Source organism: Kogia breviceps, chromosome 5 (assembly GCF_026419965.1).
Source record: "Kogia breviceps isolate mKogBre1 chromosome 5, mKogBre1 haplotype 1, whole genome shotgun sequence".
Taxonomy (NCBI): Eukaryota; Metazoa; Chordata; class Mammalia; order Artiodactyla; family Physeteridae; genus Kogia; species Kogia breviceps.
In genome coordinates this window covers 62398507-62417382 of record NC_081314.1, presented here as the reverse complement: position 1 = coordinate 62417382, position 18876 = coordinate 62398507, and the positions used below count along the sequence as shown (strand labels likewise).

At 37.5% G+C, this 18876-nt stretch overlaps 1 protein-coding gene across 13 annotated transcripts in view; it reads left to right on the top strand.

Moving 5' to 3' along the window:
- The first annotated feature begins 1860 nt into the window (after positions 1-1860).
- ZMAT3 (zinc finger matrin-type 3) overlaps positions 1861-18876 on the top strand; it is a 32182-nt gene continuing 15166 nt past the window's right edge. The window contains exons 1-5 of one of the 13 annotated variants that reach the window (XM_067034039.1): positions 1978-2221; positions 2397-2486; positions 3305-3423; positions 5432-5594; positions 5716-6042. In XM_067034039.1, the coding sequence (XP_066890140.1) occupies positions 5773-6042 (270 nt within the window). In that variant the 5' untranslated portion in view covers positions 1978-2221; positions 2397-2486; positions 3305-3423; positions 5432-5594; positions 5716-5772. Of the gene's footprint in view, positions 2222-2396; positions 2487-3304; positions 3424-5416; positions 5595-5715; positions 6043-18876 lie in introns of all 13 variants that reach the window. The other 12 variants (XM_067034045.1, XM_067034040.1, XM_067034041.1 and 9 more) reach the window with 12 other exon arrangements.

Sequence of the window (18876 nt, the reverse complement as noted above, 5' to 3'; positions counted from 1 at the left end):
AGAAAATCCTAAAGATGCCACCAAGAAACTATAGAACTCATCAATGAATTTGGTAAAGTTTCAGGATACAAAATTATTATACAGGAATCTGTTGCAATTTTATACACTAACAACAAACTATCAGAAAGAGAAATTAAGGAAACGATTCCATTTACCAGGATATCAAAAAGAATAAAATGCCTAGGAATAAACCTACCTAATGAGGTAAAAGACCTGTACTCAGAAAACTATAACACTGATGAAAGAAATTGAAGATGACACAGACAGATGGAAAGATATACTGTGTTCATGGATTGGAAGAATCAGTATTGTTAAAATGATAATACTATCCCTGGAAATCTACAGATTTAATGCAATCCCTATCAAAATACCAATGGCATTTTCACAAACTAGAACAAATAATTCTAAAATTTGTATGGAAACACAAAGACCCTGAACAGCCAAAACAATCTTAAGAAAGAAGAACAGAGCTGGAGGTATCATGCTTCCTGTCTTCAGACTATACTACAAAACTATAGTAATCAAAGCAGCATGGTACTGGCATAAAAACAGACAGATCAATGGAACAGGATAGAGAGCCCAGAAATAAACTCATACTTATATAGTCAATTAATCTATGACAAAAGAGGCAAGAATATACAATGGGGAAAAGACAGCCTCTTCAATAAATGGTGATGGGGAAACTGGACAGTTTCATATGGAAGAATCAAACCTGACTACTTAAAACAATGTGGCCATTTAAAAACTTGACATATAAAGTATGTATATATAAACAGAAAATTAGTTCAGAAAAACAATTTGTTTTCTGAACTAAGCATGATGGATTACTCTCCCCAGATGGTCTGTGTACACTAGCTGTGGGTGTGATTGCTAAACAGTCAATGTATTTATTAAGTCATTTCTAGAAAACAGTCAATTTGGTGTGTTGGTGGTAGCACTGGATGGTGTGTTTCAACCAAAGAAACAGCTTTAATTTCCTGCAGTAGTTTGCCTACTACTAGGGCACATCTTTCTATAAGTAGGTCTCCTTCACATTTTAATTAATGATTAAAAAATAAGTACACAACGTTGTGAATGTACTTAATGGCACTGAAGTGAACAAATGGTGAAAATGGTAAATTTATGTTATGCATATTTTACATGCCCCCCCCGGAAATATTCCTATAGGATAATTTACAAGTTAACAGAATTTTAGAGCTGGAATTTTCTCAGCTTATCTCTCAATGTCAACCGTGGAAGTGTTAAGGTTGACTATGAGAGGATGTGACATTTTGGCCTTAGCCAGTCTCTTCCTAGTCTTTCCTGTTTTGCAGGAGAGGCTGGTGTGTGTGTGTGTGTGTGTGTGTGTGTGTGTGTGTGTGTGTGTGTCTGTGTGTGTGCGGGCGCGCGCGCGCGCGCTCTCAAGAGAAAGTCTTCTCTCCTCTGCCCACTTTGATGCTGGGGAGAGGGCAAGTCTGTCTGTTTGTCTGTCTGTCTGTCTCCCTCGCCCTCTGTGTTTTCTTGTGAGATTGGAGACCACTGAGTAGGCAGCCGCACTAGTCTTCCTCCTTCCAGGGGAAAGGTGTAATTTAAAGGTTCTGTCGCAGCAGGTTAAAAGATCCTGGATATTTTGGCCACTCCACTCTGCCGCCTTAGCCGGCAATCAGCGGACTGAGGGTGGGGCTGGAATGAAAAAGGTCTGGATCTCAATGACAGGAGATGAAAGTTGCAAAAACTCTGCCCAGGTTTCTGCTCTGGATCAACTTTCCAGGTTATATGATGAACAGGTCTTAGGACTCGCGGTGACGTATCCTCCCTCTGACTCGTGCCTTGGTTCGCCGCTCCTGCTCAGCGCCCCTGCGCTCACAGTCCCCGCACCTGCCGGGCGCGCGCCCCACCTGCCCGGGGCTGGAGCCTCGGTCGCCGCTGTAGTTGCCGCCGCCACGGGGCCTGCTCCACCAGGCACATGCGCACTGGCGACGCCGGGCCGGCGCCTTCAGTCTCCTCCTCCGCCGCCTCCGGGTTCCGCAGTCACTTCCTGCAGCTGTTTCCCTGTGGGTCCGGTTGGACTGACTTTTGACAGTCAACCTTTAGCTGCGGAGGGGGCTCGGCGGGACCAGCGAGAAAGTTGCGGGGAGGGAGGTGGAGTTGAACCGGGCCGAACAGGGTGCGTAGAACAGACGGCGGCGGGCGTCCCGGGCAGACGCGGCGCCCAGACTCCCGGAGCGTTCCGGGGGTTCCGGTAAGTGCGGGCGACCGCGAGCCTCGGGGCATTTAGGACGAGCACAGAAGCGACGGGACTAGGAGTTCCTTTCCGGTGCGGTCTTTCCACCTGCCCTCCACGTGACAGGCTTGCGCTGCTTTTATTTATCTGTTTGTTTATAAGCATTTCACGTGTACTGTTTGGATCATTTTAGGCGTGCAGCTGCCTTGGCCCTCGCGCTTGCCCCCGCCCCGTGGGAGACCGGGGATTCCATCTTTCGTGATGGCATCCTTACGGGATTGAGGTGCGCGTGTATGTGTATGTATGTGTGTGCGCGCTCGTGTGTATGCATGCACATTTTAAGATTGTAAGGTATATGTGGGCGATGCTGAAGTATATGTAGCTTTGATTCAAATAACATGGAAGGTTCCCTGGGATTAGGAACCGTCATAGCTGAGCCTAGAGAACATTCGCCAATCCACCAAGGCCTCTTCTCCCCCAGATTCTTCCGTTCTTTTGGGTCTTCCTTGTGTGATATACCTTACCTCAACTGATTATTTTTCTATTTTCCTCTCTCTCATTCCTTCTCGCTGCGTTCTGATGACCTTTGAATAATGCTCACCGTCTTACCCTCGTTTCCAGAATTCCCAATTACAGACTTCCCTAGTTTGCTGAGGTGCCAGTAACCTGTTCCTTTATTGTGTTCCCTTTCCTAAGAAGATTTCTCCAAATGAGAAAGTGGTTGTCTTTAATACAGTAAGTGAAGAGTAGGCCCCAGTCCGATCATGAAAACTATGCTATATGATCATTCGTTTTCTTTAAATAGGGTACACTGAAGCTTTGATTTTCTTTATTGTCCCCTCAACCCCTTCCAAACAGGGATATTAACCACCATAAATCCTTCATTTATGCCACTTAAAGCATCAATATCCAAGGAATATTTTATTTACATCAGCTATCAAGTTAGTTTCTTTTAATCTAATGCGGTAGTTCAGCAGATCTGAGTCGCAAGTGCTTTGTCTCTTTATATTCCACCATTCCTGCTTTCACTGAAGGCTTCGTTTTAGCATTTCTTTTAGATTTTTATTTTACGCTAGTTTTTTTTTTTTTTTGCAAGTATAGAAGTACCTGATGTAATTGTCATGCACAGATGCTTTTGGGGGGAGTTGACATCGTTTCGATTGTTAAATATTACAAGAAGGAATTTTGGACTATCTAGCTATTCTTTAAACATTATAAAGGTAAGATGCAATAATGGGTAAGTCTGTACTTGGTGAGAATTTTTTCTTCAATTCAGGGGATTTTATCAGGCCTTTATTTTGATGGAAGCCTGTAGACAACACTGGGGGAGACACATGCTGGTATTTCCTCAAGTGGGAGTAAACTTTCATAAAACAAGTCCAGACATGTCTAGGCATTTGGTAGCGTTTGATTTTCTGTTTATATTGCTGATTTCCTTTATCCAGATGTTTTGACACCCTCCTCCACCATTTCTCTTCTGAGCTGGCAACTTGTTGTTGGCACTTTAGTATCAGTATGTCTCTGTACAGGTGGTATGTGTAGTTTTTTAATATTATGAATTATTATAATTAGGTAGTTGAACTTTAAAAAAGTGGTGTTTGTCTCCTTAGTTTCCCTTTTCAAAATATCCATATCTGCCTTTGCTTTCTGAATGTCTGATTTAATTGAGAGAAATAATATGGTTATAGAGACCCTGACTTTTTAAATGTTCTAAATCTGTATTGCTTTAAAAAAATATATTCTCAGAGAAATGGACAGCATACTTCTGCTTGAGAAGAAAATAATATTGTTGTTTTTCTAAATATTATGTTTAATGAGGAGTATTGTTAAGTACTATGACTAATAATTTATGTACTTTGTCCTTTACTATATTATTTTCCCATTGCACTGATGTCCTTTGCTGCCACAAGACCCTGAATTTAGCATAAAAGCTGTTTCTTGGTTGCAGTTTCCATGTGTATGTACTTATTAAATGTGGTAAAAGAGACTTAACTTTTCAAAATGTTCTTGGTTAATTTTAGTAAATCTCTTATTGTCATAAAATGTACACATTTCTATTGCAGATGGAAAATTTCAGCAGCTTAAAATAGCCATATTCTGTTGACCAAGAAAAGAGGTTTTAATAGTATTGAGAGTGAAAAGAATAGAGGATTTTGAAATAAGGATTTTAATTTGGGTTAATTAGAATCGTGGGAACGCAAAGTGCGTACTGTGGTTCATTTTGAGATACTCAGGGTTAGAAGTTGCCATCTGGGTGGGAGGCCGGAGAAATCATCGATAAAAATTGAAGTGGGATTGGAACATACTGGATCTTTTCTGAGGGAAACAGAATAGAGACTATCAGTTATTTAATAAGAAGGGGAAAGCAAGTAGTCGAAAGACTGAGTAACTAGAATTATATTGGGGCTTGTGGTAGTGTGATTCAGTATGCCATTGGACATTTACTTGATACACTATTTCATGTAGGTAATTTAACTCTAGAGGGAGAGAAAATACTCTGATTTTATAGTGGACTCATGAATACCGTCTAAGGCTATATGAGGTGGGGTTTTAAACTCAAGCTTACGGGGAGCAGGCAAGTAATATGAATATAGGCAGCAGGCTGATGGGGACTGAGGTGGCCTAGAGAAGGCAAGCTTGGCTACCCGGGGACAGTGCCTCTCTGCACTAACTAGCTAATTGTTCCCCATGTAGGACCATGGGCCAAGTGTTGCCAGATCACCCTTTTATCAAGAGGAGCCACAAATCTTTTGATTTTTAAATGTTGACTTTAATTCAATTTAAAAATGAAAGCAAAACAAAACACTATATTCCAAACAGAGCACATCTGTGGCTGCATGTGGCGTATAGGTTGTCTGCTTGCAGCCTCTGCTCTGAGGAGTCATGGGCTCAATTATTTAAATATTACTAGTTGATCAGAAGGTATACTTTTATTTATTTTTGTCACATGGTAACTCAGATTTTTTCCTAGAGTTCCTTGATATTTTAGCTAGTTCTAGAAGTGCTGGCAGTAATCTGAGCAGTGACACTCTTTATTTCATTCTTTTTGATATCATTTGGATAGAAAGACTAGTTTGCACGGAAAGGAGATATTTGCTAAGGTTCTTTGCTGGTGGTGTTTTTTTTTTTGTCTATGCATGATTATCATCTGGAGTGTTTAAGTGTGCCTGAGGGAAGGGGTCTGGATTGGGTGACCTTTGATGTCCATTTCAGCCATGTGATTTTTAGATTTAATTAGCCACGGATGCAATACTGTTAATAATGTTCCTGGGCCAGAGGGACTGCATTTGGAGCTGTGCCAAGCAAAATCAAGCCAGATCTATAAAGCTGTTCTCAGTGGAAGAGCACTGTGTCAGTGTGGATTAACACACAGGGCAGTCTGCTGGATGAGGTAAAAGGAAAGGAGTCCTAAAGATGGTTTGGAGAAGTAGAGGAAGGGGAAGATGGTGTGGTCATTTACACGTCATATTGCAGAGGACACATTTTTAAGTATTTTTTTGCTGTTGATTCAGATTTGAAGACCCGACTTCTCGTCACCCACTGGATTATGCCCAAGTCTTTCCTACCCAATGATCCTCTTGCAACACGCTGGGCTTCCTCCGCCTAAGCAGCCCTCATCCTCTCCTCCTATGTCAGTGGCCGCCAGGTCTACAGGAACCTTGCCGCTTCCGCCGCAGAAGCCTTTTGGGCAGGAGGCTTCCTTGCCTCTGGCAGGGGAAGAAGAGTTACCTAAGGGAGGGGAGCAAGACACTGCCCTGGAGGAGCTATGTAAGCCCCTGTACTGCAAGCTCTGCAATGTCACCTTGAACTCAGCACAGCAAGCCCAGGCTCATTATCAGGTAAGGGAAGAAGAAAAAAATCAGGCATTTAGTGGGAGAACATTTCGGGGCTCTGCCCAATTCAGAGTTGTCTCTGAAATGACCAGTTGTGCCTGGAATAATAAGATGGCTAAGTATTAGTTTGTTTGGCTAAAAGCACAATGTTCCTACTTTAAAAGAAAGCATCACTTTTCATAGGATGACATCTCTCTCAACCTCCTACACTTAGCTGTGTGGCATTTGATAGCTTACCAGTTGTTAAATGTAAATCGTCTATGCGCGTTTGAACCTGTGATCCTAAGGAGAACAGCTGTTTGAAACATGGTGTACCAAACTCAATCCAGTGTCAAAATTGTTTCGAAGAATTAGTTTTATAAATATTCTCTTCTAGCTAATACAGTTTGTATCAGTTCAGGGTATTCTCTGTCTATGAATCTTATGCTTTTCCTGTTGACCTCTGTCACTGCTAAGGAAAACACAGGTATCTTTCTGTAGTGAGGATAAAGTGACATTGCAGTATTGAGCCCTGTTCTTCATTTTTAATAATCATACTCTGACTCCTTTTAGCCTTTAGTATGAGCTGTTACTTATTTCTAAGATGTAAAGCTTCCACCTCCATGTAGAATAACTAGTGGAAAGGACAATTTTAAAGGATGTTATTACCCAAGAACAAATGGAAAATTAAATTTTGGCTAGAAAGAGAGTACAGTATTTCTTTTTATTCTAGATTGTTTTCTGTATATAAAATTATATCATTTTTTTGAGAAAAGAGCTCAAAGAAGCAATTGAGGCCAAATGCCATTGAATGAAAGTGTATCTTCTGGGTCATCATTGATTCTCTGCATGAATATCTAAAATAATAAGACAGTATGGTAGAAAGATGACTGTTACAAAGATGTTTCTTCTGTTGTGCCTCTATAACTTTCTCCAACTTAAAAGTTTTTATTTACTCTGGGTGCAAGTCTTTTTTGTTTTGTTTTGATCTTGAAGACTGATAATTGTGTCACTTTGTGATTTTACATCAGAAACATTTTGGTGGTGAATTGTTTTCTCTGGGATTTAGGGGAAAACATGATATGTTACTTCTCTGGAGTTCCTGTTGTTTGGGTTTGTTTTGCCCTCTGGTGCAAAAAGTTGAGTTGATTATCACCCAGATCTTGGCACGTGCCATTATTGGTTCATAAAGGCCTCTTCTGGTTTTAGTTTACATTTTTTTCCTTTTCCCCAACCCCTACTCTCATTCTCTCTGTGTACCACTCCCCACGACGATGGTTTGATACAGGATCTTCCTTTGTCTGTTTTGCCATTCAGTTGGAGTCTGTTAGGATGGATGATCTATCTCAAATCCAAGACACAGTGCTAGTTTTTGTCTTCATTTGTTCCTGTGGAATATTCGGTTTTATGGCCTACGACTCACTATGAAAAATCAAGCCTGGGTTCTAAAGTTTTTGATTTTTAGCTGTGTAAAGCCCCTAGTAAACCATTAACTTGGGAGCAAACCCACTTGTGTGTCATACAAATGTATAATTACTCTTTACAGAAGAGTTGTGTACTTTTATGAGGGAAAACTCTCAGGCAATGTGTAATTTTAATATGCGTGCATGGACTGTGCATACACCTCCTCCCTTTTTTTCTCCTTATATCACTTTGTGACTTTATAGACAGTGATGGATGCTTTTGGTTATGCATAGAGAGAATTCAGTTTGAGCAGGGTCATTGGATTCTAAGGCCTAAACTAAATAAGAAAGAGAATCAACATTTATTTAGATTTTCTCTTTTCTTCTACATTTGTGTGTGTGTGCGCTCTGAACTTTTTAGCTGACGAGTAATATGTACTTAATTTCAGCTCCCTCAGTGATACAGTGAATATATAAATTAGAAAATATAAGAAAATGGAAGTAAATTTTAGATAAATTTCTCAATAATCAGAATTTTTAAGTGGAAAAGTTGGAGGAAAAGGACAGCCTGTCATAGAAACAATTTAAGCAGCCAAAAACTAAGTAAGGTTAGAGTAGAGAAGAAGCAAGAGGGTATCAAGAGAGTGGAACCTAATAGAAAATGAAAAGTTTGGGTGTAATAAAAGCCAGTTCCTAAGAGCTTAGAAGCAAAGATTTGAATGAAACCAATGTTACTGGTAATTCTTAAGAAGTTTTCTGCAGAGAAACAAAGCAAAGCAGTTCATGTATACAAGTACAGAGCAATTTCATTAGGATAGCATAGACGAAAGCTAATTTAGACGTGAAATCTGGATTTCAACGAGATAGAAATGTCAAGATGAGAGTGTGGATCAAAGAGTAAATCAGAATAATAAACAATCAGAACATGAACACAACCTAGAGGTGGGTGAACCAACATAGAAGGAAAGCATAGAAATGTTAGCCTGAAAGATGCATCAGAGACTACACCAAGGGTACATGAATAGGCTGTGATTTTAAAAGGCTGCTAAAGACAAGAGTAAGACTAATGAGTAAGTCTTATTGCCAACCAGAAATAGGCAAAATGGCAATGATTGTAGACTAATAAAGCTAATGGCTGGTGAGATGGTGGGAGTAAAGTTTTATTTCAACTCTAAAAACCTGCTTTGTAATTTTTAATGCAGAGTGATACCAAGACTACAAATTCATTATTCCAATTATGTGTGAGATAAAAGGGGTCAGTGGTAGCTTATTTATAAGCTAGAAACACATTCATGTGAGGTAATAAATCACTGTTGATTACACTACTCAAAATGTTTTAGTTAGTTGATGCCATTGTTGAAATCTCAAAGTTTCAAATTGCCCAGGGTATTGTAAACAACCTTTAGTCTGGTTTGAGTGGTGTTACACTAGAGTCTGACCGTATCATGTTCCAGTAATCCAGGACACACAATGGAAACTGCTCAATAAATACTTCCCTTTAAGCTCACTGAGATCTTTCCCTGCCATCCTTGTGTTCTTAAGGTGGGGCTGCCTTAGCAATGACCCATGCGTATCAGTGGTCATCACAGATGTAGTTTTATTCCCAGGACTTTTTAACCCAGTCAGCTAGCTTCAAAATACCCTTAGCTGTTGTTTTATTTTTAATGAGGGTACATATTTTTGTGGTCTCAAAATTATGGTTTTAGTTATAATTTAAAGTAAAACCTTTGGAGGTAAAACATGTCTTCATTTTATTAAAATTTGTCTGCAGGCTTCAGGTTACTTAGGGTAAGCCTGTCATGGAGTAACATTACACTGTTTTCACCAGCATAAATGCCCAGAGGAAGAACCACTTTAGGATGGAAGGTCATTAACAGAAATTTAAAAAGTAAAAAGCATGGATAAATTTTGCTAAAGTATCTACATTTTAAAATAAAGTCAACCATTTTTTTTCTGTTAATTCCTGTACTCTTTCGAAAAAGAACTAGTTACTCAAGGTAAATTTTAAAAATCTGTCATAAACATAGATTTCTATTTGTAATATTTAGTAGCCAAATAATAACCTATCATAGTAATCAAGTTAATTTGAAAGAGAGATAGGGACTTCCTTGGTGGCGCAGTAGTTAAGAATCTGCCTGCCAATGCAGGGGACACAGGTTCAAGCCCTGGTCCTGGAAGATCCCACATTGCTGTGGAGCAACTAAGCCCGTGTGCCACAACTACTGAGCCCCTGTGCTCTAGAACCCACAAGCCACAACTGCTGAGCCCACATGCCACAACTACTGAAGCCGCGTGCCTAGAGCCTGTGTTCTGCAACAAAGACAAGCCACTGCAATGAGAAACCCGCGCACCTCAATGAAGAGTAGGCCCTGCTCGCCACAACTAGAGAAAGCCCGTGCACAGCAACGAAGACCCAATGCAGCCAAAATATAAAAATAAAAAAAAAAAGAGAGATAGAACACAGGGGGAAAAAGTAGCTCTAGAACTGTAATACTGAAGGTAGTGATCTTAATTCATAATACAGAGAATGCAACTGATGTTATCCCCAAATTTAAAGTACTGATTTTGGCACATACATTTTCACATTGATAACCCAGCTTTGGATTGCATAATCTCTAATTTCAGCTAATTTTTATGTTTTCAAAAATTTCCCATCTGATTGTTTTTCATATGAACTTGCAGTGTACTGAGAATGGTCAAAATACACTTCATTAGTGGATAAAGCAGCTCTTCATGATCCTGTTAGCTGGATCTCACCACCTTTCCACCTCCAAAACTGAATCCATCCCTACCTCATTTCTTTGTATTTCAGAAGAATAGATATCCCTTCTTCTGTGCAAAGCTGATTTCTCATCCTGTACTATGGATTTCATCACCTGTTGTCTCTTCTTTACCTTAGTCAAATTAAAAACATGCTCAGGTTTTTTCCCCATGTAAATAAAAATAGCAATAACAACCTTCCCTTTCTTTTTAATTCTTCTTGTTAGCAACCTTTCTTTTCTTCCCTCCTGTCCTTAGAGAGACATTTTCCCATTTATATTTATCCTTTCTTCTTTCAAGTATGGTGAAGATGTACTCCAACAAAACAAGATTAAAAAAAAAAGAGAACATGTGTATTTAGAAATAGTAGCCTAACCCATAGAGTAATGATGAGAAGTTCAAAATTAACAGCTGTGCAGCAAAGCCAGAGGGCAACCAGTTGAGACTGGAGCAAGAAGATAGAGGGATCTGGAAGGTGGGGCGGGGGGAAGGATCCCACACAATAGACAGAGTGATCAAGAGTTGGAGGGGAAAATGAGGATATGATAAAGATATATTACGTAAGAAAAAGAAAGGAGAAAAGAAAAGCAATGAAAAACTATAGGGAATACAAAAATCTACACAATGAAGTCATGATCCAAATGTAAAATATCTAGTCCAAATTAGAACAGGAAATCAGTGGGTTTCATGAAGATAAGTGAAATGGACTGTAAACAATAAACAGAAAGATTAAGAAACTAGTAGATTTTTTTAAGGCATAAGATTCTTCTCTGTATATTTTTTAAAAGTGTGAGAAACTCAAAGAAAAACAAAAAGCTATTTCAAAGTTATAATCCACATATGAAGCAAACTAAAATGAACATGATTTTGAGTAACTGGTGACTTAAAAGAAAGGGCTACCCATCTGAACACCTTTTAAGTAGCATGGAATCATGACATTGGAAACAAAGAGAAAGAAACAGCTTTGCAGTGAATATTTCCCTACTGTTAATAATACAAAAGCTGAATATCAATTTTCAACAGTTGGAATCAACCTGCAAATACAAAGCATGGGAAACTTAATTTGATTATAAAATAAACAAAAATGTGATAAACCTTGATAGTGTCAAAATAAAACTACAGCCAACGCAAGATGGGAGGTAGAAAGAAGAATGGAGAAGAAAGAAAAGGTAGGGGATGGATAAGGAAGGGAGAACAGTTGATTACTGCTTTTCATTATAAGTACTTTGTTCTATAGGCATTATTTTGCGAAAAATATCTTTTAATGTTTTAAGGAGAAAGCTGTTAACCAGTGCAAATGCTACAAAGAGGTCAAGTGAGAAAGCTAGATTTGGCCTGTAAAATCACAGATGACCTTGAAAAGACCATTTCACGAGAATATTGGAATGGAAAGCAGAGTACGGTGGCCTGGGGAATGGAAGGAAAAAAGGACAAATATAAATTTATATTACAACACATTTCTCTCTTTAAAGTGAGGGAGGGACTTCCCTGGAGGTCCACTGGTTAAGACTTCACCTTCCAATGCAGGGGGTGCGGGTTTGATCCCTGGTTGGGGAGCTAAGATCCCACATGCCTTGTGGTCAAAAAACCAAAACATAAAACAGAAACAGTACTGTAACAAGTTCAATAAAGACTTTAAAAATGGTCCACATCAAAAAAAAATCTTCAAAAAAATAAAATAAAAATGTGATGGAGTAATGAATGGGAAATAAGTTTTTCTGAGCCTTTGTGTTTCTAAAAATGTCTGTATTATATCTTCATATTTGACAGTTCAGTTCCAGGCTGAAAATTATTTTCCTAAGAATGTTAAAGGCTATACTGCATTTTTTTGTGTTTGTGTATGTATGTGTTTTGTTTTGATTTGTTTTGTTTTTTGTCTTCCTAGTGTTGCTGAAGAGAAATCTTATTCAGATTCTTATTCTCTTGTGGGTGACTCACTTTAATTTGGAGCTTTTTTTTTTTCTGGAAGTTTTTCGGCTTTCCTTTTTATCCTTGGTATCTGAAATTTCACAATGATGGATGTGTCTAGGTCTGGATCTTTATTCATTTGTCCCTGTCAGTAGTAGTGGATCCTTTCAGTTTGCATACTCCTATTTCTCTTGAACTCTGGGGAATTTTCTTTGGTACTATTTCCTTGATAATATTCTTCTCTGTATTTTCTCTCTCTCTTTTTTTTTCCTGGTAATTCTGTTAGCTCTATCTTGGATTAGCTGGATTGATTCTTCATACTTCTTATCTCTTCTCTCTTATTTCTTTAATTTCTGAGAGCTATTCTTAAATTCTAATGCCATGTTGAATTTTTTTTATTTTGACAATCATATCTTTAATTTTTAAGGATCTTTTGATTTCTTATTATTTTCTTTCTAGCATCTGTTTTATAGGATATTAGTTAAGAACATGAAATCATGGACTTTGGAGTTAGACTAGTGTTCAAGTTGTAGTCTTAACTACTTGCTAGATGTATGATATTGGAAATATTTCCTCATTTCTCTATGCCTCATGAAGATGATGATGATAATGATGATACTTATAATACCTGAAAGTTAGTATGTTTAAGACATTTAGAACAGTTCCTGGTACCTGAGTTACTCTTTAATTGTGTTTAGTTGTCCTAAGGTGCAGTAGAGCATGTTGGTATGGGCTCTGGAGCAAGAGTGTTCCCAGCTCTGGCATTTACTTGTGGCTTTGGGCAAGTTTTATTTTATTTTATTAACTTTTTAATTTGAGTAACTTTTAACTTACAAAACACTTCTAAAAAATTTCTGAAGGCACCTCATCAGATTCTCCAAATTTAATATTTTATATAACTGTAGTGTAATTAGCAAAATCAGGAAATCAACACTGATAACAACAATATTATGTAATCCACAGACTGTTTACATTTCACCAATTGTCTACTAATGTACTTTTTCTGATTCCAGGATCCAATCCAGGATAAAATTTTGCGTGTAGTTGTTATGTAATCTTTAATCTGGATGGGTTAAGTTTTTCTATGCTTTTTACCATCTTGCAGTTTTTGAAGAGTTGTTTTATAGAATGTCACAATTTGGGTTTGTTTGTTGTTTTCTCATGCTTAAATTCAGGTTATGTGGTTTTTTGGACAGGAATACCATAGAACCAAGGTTGTGTCCTTCCCAGTTCCTCATATTGGGAAGGACATGATGTGAATATTTTGCATCACTGGTGCTGTTAACTTTGATCACTGGTTAATGTGATGCCTGCCAGGGTTCTCCTTTGTAAAGTTATTATTTTTCTTCTCATGTTTAATAAGTATCATATGGGGGGATACTTTGAGACTACATGAATATTTCTTATTATATTTTTACTCAGTGATTTTAGCATCTATTGATGATTCTTCCCTGCAACGATTATTACTGTGGTGTTTGCCAAATGGTGATTTTTCTGTTTTAATCATTCTTTCTACATTTATAGTTAGAATTTTACTTTAAAGAAGAACTTTTTTCTTCTTAATTAGTTAATTAATCAATGAATATCACTATGGATTATGGATTTTTATTTTATTCCAGGGATATAAACACTTACTATAATTTATTTTGATGTTTTAACTGTCTCACATTTGACCAATGTGTGTCCCTTCAGGCTGCTGCTTATGTTCTTTTGATATGTCTCCATAATTTTTTGCATAGTTCCTTACTTTCTGACAATGCAAAATATTCCAGGATTTTGTTGTACCTTCCCCATGCCAACCATTTCTTCAAGGAGCCAGGTTTCTTTTACTGGAGAATGGTATTTAGAAACCAAAATCTAAGCATTAGGTGTGCCCTTTGGTACTGGAGTATCATTGCTTCTAGATCTTCTCATGACAGAGCTAGTAATATATATGTATGTATACATACATTTGTATTTATCTATATGTACACATATTGAAAACTGAATTCAGGCCGATGCTTAAAATTTCAATACAACATGACAGTGTGCATTCCAGCTTTCCATCTTATCTTAATGTTTAACTCCTTTCTTTGATAATGAGAAACCTGGACTTTCATTATTCACAACACAGAACACACTCACTCACAGTACACATAAAGTAGTTCAGGGATTGATAATCTATGTCCTTTTGAAAAACAAGCCTACCAATGAGAAGAAAATATTTGTGCATTATTCTTTTTGTCTTTAGCATTACAGTGTGTAGTTAAAATACTGTTTTACAAAGTTACTTAGTTTATAAAGGTGCTACCTGCTAGGTTTGTCCTTTGTAAAGTTACTGTTTTTCTTTTTGTGCTTAATAAGTATCATGAGGGAGATACTTTGAGACTATGTGAATATGTGAATAGTTTTTTTCTTCCCTCTGCCTTCAGTGCGGTTATTTATTTTTTTCATATAGTTAGGCTTATTTCTGTTTGTATGTATTTCATTTTGGATCTTCCCCAATTCTTGTTGGCTTTGATTCTTTTTCTAAGTCTGTAAAATGTTAACATAGTTCTAAAAGTCAGAAGCATACATAAAGGTATATTTAGAAAAGTGTCACACCATACCATCCTTTGTAGTCCATTTTCATTTTCTTATTGTTTATACTATTTAAAATGATTTTACCAGCCTGTTTGGTTATTTAATGTTTCACTGTCTGGTTTGTCAGTTTTTAATGGTATCCCAACAGTTGCCTATTGCAGAATCAATAGCTTATTCTACTTTCCTCTTTCCTTTTTCTTCCCATTTATTGTTGCATTATTTCCATTGTATCATAGAACATTGATCTTTCACCCTCATCTTCACCTTTTACTTAGTCTTTGATACAATTAGACATATGAAAATACTTACCATCAGCCCTTTTGCTGAAGTTTTCCCAGTCATTTCTTTGTTGAATGAAGCTCTAATAGGTTTCTGAAGAGTGACTTTTAAGTATTGAATTCCTAAGGTCTTATATATTTAGAACTGTTTTTCTGTAGTCTTGACACTTGATACAGGAAGAGTTAGCTGGACATAAAATTCTTGTTTCACACTTTATTTTTTAAAAATGCTGCTCCATTATTGCCTTGTTTTGCATATTGTGGATGCCATTCTAATTCTTTTGCCTTTGTAAGTTATTTGATCTTTTTGCCTGGAGAGCTTGAGGACTTTTTTCTTTTTCTTTGAAGTCTCATACCTTTTAAAAGATCTACCCCAGATTTGATTGCTCTGGGTTAATTTTCCCAGATACCTGGTATGCCTTTTCAGTATGTAGATTCAGATCTTCATTTACTTTTGGACAATTTTAGACAATTTTGGACAATTATAGTTTCAAATATTAGTTTTTCTTTTTTTTTTTTGGCCATGCTGAGTGGCATGTAGGATCTTAGTTCCCCACCCAGGGACTGAACCTGCACCCCTGGCACTGGAAGTGCGGAGTCTTAACCACCAGGGAAGTCCCTCAAATATTAGTTTGTTAGATTGTTTTGCTTTTCTTCTTCAGGGACTCCAGTTTTACATAAGTTATTCCTTCTTTACTTGTCTTCACTTCCATTGCTTCCTCTCTGACCCATTAAAATTTGTTCTTTGTACCATTTTTATTTTCTTGACTACGTTTCTGTCTTTCTTCAATGCCTCTTATTACATTTTCATTTGAGTCTATTCTTCTTTGACATTTGTATTTACTCCTCATTTTTGACATAATTATCTTTTTCTTTCCTGAGTTTAATTTTCCTTCTTTTCATTTCTCATTACTTTTTGCCCATTTTTCTTTGTACATTTTGACTTCCTGATTCAAGGTGATTTTTTATATCCTCAAAGTTTTGTTTGAATACTATATTTAATTCAGTTTGGAGTGTTGTTTTCTTCTGTTTTGTTTTTTTTTTTTGAGGGGTGGTTCATTTGCTGAGATGTATTGATTGTTTTGGTAGTAACTTTGTATAGAATTGATTTGTTTTTGTCTATTCATTATGTGGATTTTGGGTAGTTTATGAGATTCGTAATTCAATGGCAACCTCTTCTATCACTGTATCAAAGTCCAGTTCTTTAATAATTTGTGAGGTTTTTTTTTTTTACGGTGGTCAGGAGAGTGTTTGCATGTCCTCTGATTTTTGCTTTGTTCTGTTTTGTCCTGAAGGACACTAACGTTTCCTGTTTTGCTTCTTTTCCCCTTCACCTGCCAGTTGCCAAAGAGTGCCTCTCCTTTCGTTTTTGCCTTTCTTCTCCTCTAGAAGCCACTTTGAAGATACCCACTTCAGATCACGTGTACATTTAAGTCCCTCTCCAGAAGTCAGTGACTGGATCATGTTTTAGTATTTATAAAATTAAGGGATTTACTTTTTCAGGTAGTGGTTAAAAAGCAATTTTAGGACTGCTGCTAGCTCCCTCTTTTCTCTGTCCTTCAGTTTTTGCTGGACTGCCCTTGCTTACTGTGAAGGCTTATGGCAGGAGCATGAGTGATTTGATGTTTTTTCTTTTTCACTTACAGTTATTTTGGAGTCTGGGCATTCTGTGACTTCTAGTTGTATGGAGGACATGGTTTTTGTGCAGTTTTATTTGTTTTTCTTATTGTTCTGTATTGTTTGTAGAGGGTGTATGTAGAAATGCAAATCTGGGCAGCCTCTACGTAGCTATCTGAAAGCTCTTGGGCAAATTTTTAACTCTCTGAACTTAGTTTCCTCATCTGTAAAATAGGGATAATAATTCTACCTACTTGACAAGGATTTTGTGAAGGTTAAATGAGATAATATTTATGACATGTTTATAATACTGCCTGTCACGTAAGTGCTCAAAATTGTTAACTGCCATTATTATCGTTATGTATGGATGCAATATCTGCTTGAATACTACTGTGGCTACTGCTTTGGAAATAAAATGCTTGACACTATCTGAAGTTGATCCCTCCCATAGTCCTGTGTACCTCATCTTCTTCTGCCTTTTTATGGACTATGCTTCTATAGCTATGCTTTAGCTCCTGTATCATCTGTTCTTTTGTTTTTATTGACTTCCTCCTGTTGTCATTCAAAGAAGCCTAAGCCATCTTAAAAAAAAGCTTCTGTTGACCCGTTTCCCCTTCTAACTCTGTACCCTATTTCTCTGCTCCCTGTCGTGGTAGAACTCTTCTATATAGCTGCCTATATGGGTTGTCTCCATTTTCACATCTCCCATTCTCTCTCTAAGCCACTTCATATGACCTTTTATCCCCTGCTACTCTACTGAAGTGGTTCTTACCAAAGTTATTCTTGACCTGTGTCTTTTCAAATCCAAGTATTCTTCTCTGTCCTGACCTGGTGAACCACTCCTTTTTTTGTTATTGGTGTTTTAAAATCATTTTGAAGTCCCTCAGACATAAAAAGTATTTAAAATAATATAATGAACATGTGTATTTGCCATCTAGCTTCAAGAGTGAAAATTATCAATTCAATTGAAGCTGTGTCCTTTCCCAACAGTAGATGCTCCTATGCTCCCAGATGTAGCCACTATACTAAGTTGGTATTTATGGTCCACTCTCCCCACTTTTTTGTACTTTTGCTACATATGTATCTTCCTATAAAAAATGTAGTGGTTTTCATATTTTAACCCCCAGATTAAAATGATTACTCTTACATATCTTCTTTTCCAACATGTTCTTTTTATTCAGCATTTTGTTATGAGAATCATTTATGTTGACATGCATGACCTAGGATGTGTATTTTCACTACAGTATAGTGTTACATTGTATGAACAGTTTATCCATTATCCTGTAGTTGGATACTTAAGTTGTTTCCACTTTTCAGTGGTTACAAACCGTCAAGTTGTTTCCACTTTTCAGTGGTTACAAACCATCCTTCTGGAAACATTTATTATAGGTACCTCCTTATATGTGTGTTTATGTTTTGTAATACCTGGAAGTAAAAGTTCCTGGGTTAATAATGTATATACCTAGACTCTTCTTTTGAAACACCTTGTTCTAGACTTCCATAATGCCACACTTCTCTGGTTTTCATTTTACTTCATAAACCAGGCATTCTCAGTCTCATTTTTCTGGATCCTCATTCTCTGCTGCACTATATTGTATCATCCTAGGGCTTTGTCTTTGGCTCTCTTCTCTGTCTTCAATTTTCCCATGACCTTTATCAAATGCGATCCAGTCATGTAACTGCTTTGCTTAAAGTCGTTCAGAGGCCCCCCTACTGCCTCTAAAGTCTGAGTTCTGTATCATGGACAAAACCATGAATAATTAGCTCCCCGTGTATATCAATTCCTACCTCTTTTCCAAAGGATCCTGAAGACCATGTCTCCAGCAGACTGGGCCTTTGCTCACACTATTTCCTCTTTCCCAATTTTCTTTCCCTGCACTCCCTACCTGCCTAGTAAACTTGCTCATTTTAAAAGATAACTCACATGTCCCCTTTTCAGGGAAGCATTCCCTGACACACTCAGGCAGAAGTAAGCTATTCCTTCTCTGTGTTCTAGAAGTTTGTTCCTTATCTCTACCATAATAGTGATTCATTTATCCAACAAATATTTATTGATTGCCTGCTATATGTTAGAAACTGTTCTAAAAATTGGGGCTATACAAGACAGACAAGGCCCTTATTTTCAAGGAGTCTACATTCCAGAGGGTAGGAAAGAGAAAAATATAAGCAAACATGATTTCAGATAGTGATAAGTAGCACTATGATAAAATGAAAGTAGACAGTGTGGCAGAGTGATGGAGAGTGTGTGTGGGGAGTGGGTTTGGGCGATGGGGGTGACACCTCAGGTTGAGTGAGATGCTGTTTGAGTTGAGACCTGAAAGATAAGAAGGAGC